The sequence below is a fragment of the Musa acuminata genome, chromosome BXJ1-1 (genome assembly GCF_036884655.1).
Source record: "Musa acuminata AAA Group cultivar baxijiao chromosome BXJ1-1, Cavendish_Baxijiao_AAA, whole genome shotgun sequence".
In the NCBI taxonomy this organism is placed as follows: domain Eukaryota; kingdom Viridiplantae; phylum Streptophyta; class Magnoliopsida; order Zingiberales; family Musaceae; genus Musa; species Musa acuminata.
The window spans coordinates 11,387,108-11,396,671 of record NC_088327.1 but is presented as its reverse complement, the minus strand read 5'-3'; the positions used below and the strand labels follow the sequence as shown (position 1 = coordinate 11,396,671).

At 38.0% G+C, this 9,564-nt stretch overlaps 1 protein-coding gene across 1 annotated transcript; it reads left to right on the top strand.

Moving 5' to 3' along the window:
- Positions 1-4,452: 4,452 nt before the first annotated feature.
- LOC135680620 (histone H3.3-like) lies at positions 4,453-5,148 on the top strand. Its single transcript, XM_065194673.1, has 4 exons — positions 4,453-4,524; positions 4,616-4,692; positions 4,779-4,869; positions 4,962-5,148. Exons 1-4 carry the CDS (start codon positions 4,453-4,455, stop codon positions 5,130-5,132), a joined length of 411 nt encoding a protein of 136 aa, XP_065050745.1. The 3' UTR covers positions 5,133-5,148.
- The last annotated feature ends 4,416 nt before the right edge of the window (positions 5,149-9,564 follow it).

Sequence of the window (9,564 nt, the reverse complement as noted above, 5' to 3'; positions counted from 1 at the left end):
ACGTCGAGTTTATTGCAGTATTGTCATTGTTGAACGTGGAGCTCAGCGGAAATAGATAAAACAAAAAAGGTAGACCAAAGAATCTTCCCTTCAGTGCTCCGTCGGAGTAGCTTAGTCCAGAGGTGGACTTGTCGTCGGGCGACATTCGACGATGTTTCGGGTGGGGCAAATCGGAGGCTGTCGTCACGTGTGGGCCGCTTCTTGCCGGTTAGACTTCCGCAGTCAAATCACTGAGCTGGATTGGTTTTGTGCCTTATCGGTAGTCCACTCTCCACGCGGAGCCACTTAGAAATGGGGCGGAGTTGTCGGTATGGTCGCCGGTCGGTGGTTCTACTGAAAACGATCTCCTTTGTCCTCTACGTTACCAGAAGAGGTTCTTTTCGATTGGCGTTCAGTATTAGAGCTTCATTTTGATCGAGTACTTTCTTCAGCTCTTTCTGTTCTAAAAAGGCTCCCTTTGTCTTCTCCTTTCGCATACCTTCGTTGCTCGACAAATTAAGCTATGCTGGTTCCTTCTTTTCGGTTCGGCTCGGGACATGAGAGGAGGGAGGAGCATGATAAGGTGAAACCATCCGCGGGTTCAAGTGCAACGAGTGTGATAAAGGAAGCCGTGGACTGCGCCTGGAGGGGCGCCGCGTGTCCACTTCACGACGGTCCTACGAGTTTCTGCTCGCTGGCGTGCTTCACGGGTGCGTCTCACCTTCGCATCTACCTGCCTGATGATTCGAAGAGAAACGCCGGGCCCAAGAGATCCGCCACAGGGACCGACACTCTTCCATGTGGGTTCTGTAGTCGGCTGAGTCACTCAGTTTTTATTTTGTTTCCGGGACGAGAGAGGTGGCCCCACGGGAGCAAAATATTCCATTCCATTCCCAAGATGCATCGTGGACACCGAGAGAACACGTGGCGTACTCGTACCGAACGCTTCACGTTTATATTATGAGGAATACTTTGCCCTCCCTCCCGTTCGTGGCTTACTCAGCATCCCTTCAGCCAACGGTACCGTGGGTGACGTTTTCCTGTCTCAGATCAGCCAGGGAACATGGAATGACACCGTAGTTGACCGTGGACCCGGCCCGGTTCACACCGAGAATCCTGTTTCGTGGATCGATCGAAACAGGCTAGCAGCGTTCACGTCACTGCTTACGTCACCTCTGGGCGCCGCATTCTCAGGTCGTGACCAAAGCTGTGCCTCAACCGGCGGCCGCGTTTTGTACTCGTCCTCCTTGGGGCGCGCGTGACGCTAAGAGAGCGGCCACGTGCGACGTGGGTACATATGTGGCACAATTATGTGTGTGCATGGCATTAAGCACCTGCGTGGGGCCGAGCGCCCGCGTTTGTGGCACCACGTCAGCGTGTCGACTGACACTACTGCGGTCCAGAAAATGTGCCGTCGTAAGTGCATTGGACATTTAACGAAAGCTTCCATCAGGAATAAATGCTTACGTGCATGCATGGAGTAAGCGTTGCGACTCGTACACTACTGCCGTAGGTGGCAGGATAGTGGTCACCCTACGCCTCACGTTACTTTATTTGTCCCTCTTGTCGTGTCTCATCCGGTCCTAATCGAATTATGTGAGACAGAAAGCGAGACAGCTCTCCGACGCACAAGCTTTGTGGTGAGAGAGGAAGATAGCATCCGCAGTGGTTCATGTTCATGTCACTTCACTTGTGTGTCCCACGCTCGCCTCCATTAATCTGGTCCTTCCACTTTATAATGGCCGATGTGTCTTGTCGACAGATGACAAGGCACCTACCTACCTACTAATCAGAAACATGAGTCCATTGTCGTCTCCTTGATATCTTAGACAATTTGTATGTTTAATTTGTATTTGAATTTATATAAAATCTCAAGTGTGCTGACGAGATCAGTGTTTTTTATTAAAAAATATATGTATTTATAAATAATTAGATATTAATTTACTAAAAAATAAGATTAAAAAAATAAATTATTAAAAATTATATAGGTATTTGCTTATGAGACAGAGATGATAATTATAAGAGTTAAAATGATTAATATTAATGATATAATAATAAATAAATAAATAAAATTTAAAAATAATAATTATTATTATAAATAAATATGTTAATATTTTAAACTAAACTAAATATATAATTTTTTTATCAATCTCAAATTATTATTATTATTATTTTATTATTATTATATAATATCACAAGCTCGGAATTGATTTTGTTTACATGAGTACTTTTGACAATGAAACATGTAAATAAGATACAAGTACACATAAAATACATCAAAGTATTATAATCACTTATCAAGTGTTAATTTTAAAATATTCTCTTGATAAATTGTATAAATAGAATATTAATCTAATGATGATATGTCAGACTTGCTTAGTAAATGTTTTGAATTCAAGACCCTATATAATAAATTTGAATGATTTTATTTAAACATAAATTTTTTTATAGACTCATACGCTTACATCATTAAATTTTAATATGACGATACATAAAATATTGATTTGATGATGGCTTAATCAATTCATTCACGTCTAAAACCTTTTATGATATTTTTCACCAAATGTCATTAACTTGAGACCTCATCCCATAAATATTTATACCTAAAATATCAAGATATATATATATATATATATATATATATATATATATATATATATATATATATATATATATGTGAATCAATTGAATAAATATTAAAAGATATTCATGTGTAAAGTAAATAGAGCAACTATTTCAAAATCAGACAATATATTTTACAAGTTTAAACTTGAGCTAAATTTGGTGGCTATTTAATTAAAATTTGATAATTAGATCCGAAGAAAATATGAAGTCAATGCAGAAAATATGGTAATATGATATGCTCTCCGATCTCAATTATTCCGAATTCTTCTTTATATCCGTGTCGCCTATTTACAATTATAACTGATATAATAATATATCGCTTGCTATTTTTAATTATTTTTTGTATTTTTTTAATTAAGGAGGATTCAGATAGGCCTCAAGTTGACGGCCCAAACAAGAGGGCCCAAACAAACTATGATATTATTTGGGCTCAATAGGCCCACTAATTGGGATTCGTTGGTTAGTGGTGGGGTGGGACATTCTAAAGGCTGTCCCGATGCCAAAACGACGCCTCTTAAGGTGGTGTTTCTCCACGTCGAGAAATCACCATACAATCTTTGCGTCTTGATCTTTTTGAGATGCGTGATAAGTCTCTGATTAGAGTTCTCACGAATCTTTGCGATCTTTAGGTGATGTTTCTCCACGTTGTCGAATCGTCATATAATTTTTGCGACGTGAACTCTTTAAGATGCGTGTTAACTGTATGATTTCCCGAGTTCCTACTACGCTTGTGGATAAATAAATGTTGACTAATGGCCGACTTTGGCTGATTCGGACACGCATCAAAAGAAAAAGGATCTTGACCGTTAAACTCGTTTCACACGAGAATCTCTACCGTCCGATCGTAATAGACAACACTGGCTACGACATCCATCTCCCCTATAAATAGGGCTTCGCCTCACCCTCCGCAGAAGTTTCCCATCTCTCATCGGCCGGAGTCTGAGTCGTCTTCGAGCTCAAGAGAGAGAGAGAGAGAGAGAGAGAGAGAGAGAGAGAGAGAGAGAGAGAGAGAGAGGGGTAAACCTTTCTTAGATTCTTCTTGATCTCGTATTGGATTAGTTTCGAGTTCTGCATTCAAGTTGAATTTGCCTCCATCTGGTTTATGGATCTTGATAGAATCGCATGAGATTAGCGCTAGGGTTTATGGTTTCTGCTGTGCAGCTTATGATGTCGGTTTACGTTTCTTGACATTGTTCTTGTTTCTTTAATTTTGTTTTGCTTGGGATTGATACTTCGTATTGCTTTTGCTCTGATGAATGGTATCTTTCTTGTTCATGGAGATTTAGATTGTTTGCAAGTATCAGATCCTTAGTTCTCTTTTTAATTTATCTTTCGTTTTTGGATTCTTTGTTCTGATGAAGATGTTTTTTCTTCTTCTTTTTTTCCTTCTAAAATAATCTATGATTTAAAATGGTGATTATTGGCGTCTTCTTCTGTACTACTAGGCGCCATGTAGAACGTAATCTGATTTGATTTATTCGATTTATTACGTTCTGATGTCAAAGAATGAAGAACCCATGAGTTAATTTTGGTGTCATTTGTTGGTTCTTGAACTTGTTTGTTAGCTACAAAGGGTTTTGTTGTTTCAACAGAAAGAATAAATATGATTTTGATTTCATACACCCCTCAAAGCAACAGATAGTTGTGATTCTAATGTAAACAATAGATGTTGAGATTATCTTGTGGTACTTGGAAGGGATTTGGGTGGAAATAATTGCGATGATCATATATTTTTTAATCTCTGATAGCCTTAGTTCACTTTAATTTATACAATCCACTTAGATATCTGGTGAATTTATGTAGTAGTTCATGGTACTTGGAACTAATATAATGATAATTGTTCCTCAGATGGCTCGAACTAAGCAAACAGCACGCAAGTCTACTGGTGGGAAGGCTCCTAGGAAGCAACTTGCAACAAAGGTTTTGTGATCCTTGGCAAGTCTTACTAATCTGACGTGATGATGACCTATCCTTTGAGACTGATAATTATTTTGTGTTCTTATGCGTTAAGGCCGCCGGCAAATCTATAGCTGGGAATGGCGGCGTGAAGAGGCCACATCGATTCCGCCCCGGCACCGTTGCCCTTCGGTACGTGTGTCGTGTAAAATTCTTCCTAGGTCTTTCTTTTTCCTCATGCTCAAATTACAGATCTCATGAATGCTTGGTATTGACAGTGAGATCAGGAAGTACCAGAAGAGCACTGAGCTTCTAATCAGGAAGCTGCCTTTCCAGAGGCTCGTGAAGGAAATTGCTCAGGACTTTAGGGTGATTCTTGATGGTTTATAATTTGATGTTCATGCAAACAGATGATCTAATTGTTTCCACATGGTTTTCGGTTGTGTTCAATGATTTTGCAGACTGATCTGCGATTTCAGAGCCATGCAGTGCTCGCATTGCAGGAGGCAGCAGAGGCATATCTGGTGGGGCTGTTCGAGGACACTAACCTCTGTGCCATTCACGCAAAGCGAATAACCATTATGCCGAGGGACATCCAGTTGGCGAGGAGGATCCGTGGCGAGAGGGCTTGAATCAGATTATACGAAGAAGAACGTGTATAGTTCGGTTTAATCCTGATAACATTGTAAAACTCAGATTATACGTAGAACATATAGAGTTTGGTTGGATTCTGACAGTGATAATATGGCAAACAACCATGATGCTCAGGAAATTTCATTCTTTTAGTTTTGTTGTTGCGAGTATTGGCTGGTTTAGTTGGATGCATATATATTGTGCGTCTTTTGTGGTAAATTGTGCCATATATTGGTTTGGGGTTGTCTCTATGGATAATGATGATGATGTGAAGCTCACTATGGAGCTGAAGTAAGTTTATTGTGAATCCGATTTGTGGAATCGAGCATTACGCTGAACTAATTTTTAGTAAGACATGATTGAAGCCAAGTGAAAGTGGGTTGTAATGTTGGCATATTTTGGAAGTTTAAATGTGTAGATCAAAGAAGTTGTAGGTGGTCTTGACTTGGGCTCATTTGTCGGCCTTCAAAGACTGATTTGCACAATCATGATGGATGAAATAAATTAGAAACCTTGGATCAAAAAATTTGCAGGTGGCCTTTGTAAATTGCCTTCTTCGTCGTCACTCATTTCTACTTAGGATGTCGAACTTTAAAGATTTTATATCTTTTTTTTGGCATACCATCTGGTATACACTTGCATACCGCTCGATACCTTATACTGTATCAAGATACGTTGGTTTGGTACGAAATTAAAAACTTTGGATAAAAAAAATTACGACTTTGGGTCAAAAAAAAGTTACAGGTGGTCTTAGGACTCATTTACGGGCCTTCAAAATGAATGAAATAAATGAATGATGATGATGAATCACCTGATGAGGAGGAGGAGGAAGTGATACGCTGTTGAAATGCTTTTCGAGTTAAAATCCAAATGCCATTCATCATCATGGTAGAGATAGATGATGATCAAAATAATATCTCTAGAAAGCTAGGCGAAACACAAAATGATGAACACGCTGCAGAACTCTAGTGTTGGTTGCATCATGGCTTAGTGGAAAATTGGTGAATACAAAGGGAACGAAATGCAGAGGAAGAAGAAAAGAGTGGGTGTCGTCCACCGTATCAGTTAAATCACCGAGGTTCTTAGATCGCCACGAGGACAACCAACCATTCAACCGACATGTTGGCCCATTTCTGGGACTACAAACTTTCTTTTCCTACTCTTTTTGTTTACAGGTATCAGAAAAGGACGTGGCAGCTACTCCCAATGCATATCCCGAGCAACAGCAGCAGCGTACTTGCCAAAATAGGACTAGTAACTCTCTCAGAAAGGAGAAGAATTAGCTTAACAAAAACTAATGTATCCATCATCATGTTCACTTGCAAGGCTGCATGATGATCATAGTACATACAACAACAAAAAATCTGATTACAATTATTTCAAATTAGAGTTACTTAGTAAGCACACCAAATATTTCAAATTGCTATCTATATACGGTTGCTTGTTATATATATGCTCGTCCTTCGTAAGGGGACTGATGAGCTCAAGTGATGTTCGATAATAAATATTTAAAGTTAAAAAAATATTTTTTTTTAATAAAAAATAAGTGATGAAAATGAGATTTGAACCTCAAACCTTAAAATATATCATTATGATCCCTATCAACTAAGCTACTTTAGTAGTACCTTCTATTATAATAATTATTATTATATTTAATATATTTCATTAGACTAAATAAATAATTTACTTCTTTCATATCAAATAAATGACCTACTTGATCAATAATAATAATAATAATAATAATAAAAATAATAGATCTATGGATAATAATAATAATAATAATAATAGTCTTTGAAAGTATAGATCTATCCCTAATCCAAAGACCTATCATATCATGCTATTACTCAAAGAATTTTAAACTCATAACCAATTGAGTAGGAAAATATTCTCAAAAACTAATACCAAATGGGCAATTAATAAGTGCCTACAAGACATTTACTATAAATGGCCATCATGTCCTACACCAAAGGAAGTTAACTTTGAGGTAAAATAGGATGCTACCAATGTCATTGCCACCCATCCCAAACTTGATTACAAGAATCGATAAGCCAATTTTGCATGATGCAACGCTATATACATCATATCTCTAAAACCCATCATCATTATAAAAGGAATTAAAAATATCAATTCTATAAATTCTATCAACAAGTGATGTTTCATTCAAAATAAAATCTAAAACTAGTGAAGAAAAATTTAATAAATCAACATTAAAAAATATTAGCTTAGCATAAAGAGGCATATTACAAACACTCAAACATAGTGCTAATAGAATAATCTTAGCAAAACCATCTTGTAAAGGAAAAGTTACGCTAAAAAAAATACCAACTCCAACTAATATTTTCATTAATTTTCAAATTCCATAAATCAATGTTCCCATGAATCTAAAAAGTATGCTCATTCATAAGATATATTATATCTTATGATTTCTTTGTTGTCGAAAGGAAAATATGGTTGGATAGAACTATTGTTAGGTTAAGACCTAAGACAGAAAGCTTTCATGTAAAGAAAAAAAAAAAAAAGACGAGAAGACAAAAAATAATGAATATAAAGGGACGATAAGTAAAAGAAAGTAAGGATGGATGAGCAAAAGAAAGAGACATTGGCAATGCAGACCTTCTCATCGGATGATTTCAAGAGGACACCGTAGCCAAGAATTTTGTGTATGCTTCATCAACTTCTCATCTGTACGATGCATATAGTTACATAGTTTGCAAGGTAGTAAGCCCAAAAAGCTCCGAGAGTATGTGACCCCTTCCTCTTCACTTCCTCGTGGCTCTACAGAAGTCATATCTCCTTATTAATGAATTGGCCCTATAAGGAGGCAGACATATACCAAACCAGATGTAATTTATAGATGGAAAGGGATACGATGAGCTTGACACCTAAAGCAAGGATTTCTTGCATTGCATTATTCCTCTTGGAAAATATACCAAGGCGATGTTCCAAAAATGGAAAGCCATGGCCACTGTTCTTGAGACCCCAACTTGTTCCAAAAGATGAGTGAGTGCTGTGCCACTTGAGCCTCTCTCAAACCTGCTTTTTGTTTCTCTAATGAGAAAAGTGGGGTTCCATCAGCAAACCAAAGTTAGGGTTGTTGGATGTATGACCATTAAGAGGACTTGGCCTTAATGGATGTATAACCATTATTAACTTAGCCTTATATATTTTTAGGTTCATAATCCATGCTCAATATAATCACAAGTCAGTTATTCCATAGTTCAAAGGTGAGTATCAAAACCTACTCAAAACTGTTATATCTTGAAATCAAAGTACTTATAGAAAGCATCTAAATTTCACATTCATTTGTTATCTTCAATTTATTTATTTAAAATACATCCACTCTTTCATTCTTTTTTTTTTTTCTTTGCCTCTCTCATTCTTTCGAATATGCTGGTGAAGATGGAACCTGCCACCCCCACTACCTTTGGGGGCTGTCTCAAAGATTCCTGTAAGCAAAGGAGGGAATATAATATATGATGATTTTTTTTTGGTGAAAAAGTTTAAATTTTTTTTTAAAGCATCTCAATCTTAAAAAACTTTCAGATAACATTTCTAAAATAATTGTTTTATCTCTACCTTCGTCGAAACCACCGTCACCTTCTCCTCCCTACGTCGTCTTCGTTGGACCTGACGGGGTTAACTTGTGCGGAGAGACGCAAGTGATCAAGAGAGAGAGGAGACGGTGGCCAATTTAGCCTACTCGTCCATATGTAGAGGGGACTAACATGTACACAAACACAAGCGATCAAGGGAAAAGAGAGTGATAGCTGATGGAGCCCATCCACACATGGGCGGAGAGGGCAACCAAGGAGATTAGTCACGCAAAGTGGAGTGACACACATAAGGATAGAATGGTTGTTTTAGAAAATATTATTTATTTAAAAAAAACACTTAAGTATTTTTTTTTCCAGAAATTCATTCTATAATATAACACAAAGCCACCAGTTTTATCATATTAAACAACCACCATCTTCTTCACTGTGTGATGAATCGATCCCCACTCTATGAGAACTGCACCTCCCTCATCTACAGTGATCGATGGGTCTCTATCTGAGAGGCCTGTGTGTTTGGTTCATCGAAACACCCAATTGTTCTCCCCTTTTTTTCTTCTGCCGCTAAACTTTATGATGCCTTTGCGAAAAAAAAAGGAAGAGCAGAGCGGAAAAGAATTCGAAAGAATACGGCAAAGATGTCTGACGAGCTGTGCTGTGTTCTCGACGAAATCAAAAGCATCCAAACGATATGCTTTTCTTTCTCTCCCAAACGATCAGCTCTTTCTCCCCCCCCCCCCCCGCTTACAGTGTTATGCTCCCTCCTTTTGTCGAGAGTCGACACTGTATGCCAACGCCTTCACTGCTCTCTCTCTCTCTCTGTCTCTGACTTTCTCTGATTCTTTTGGCAATTTAGTCTCCTCAAGAAGCGAAAAAGTCA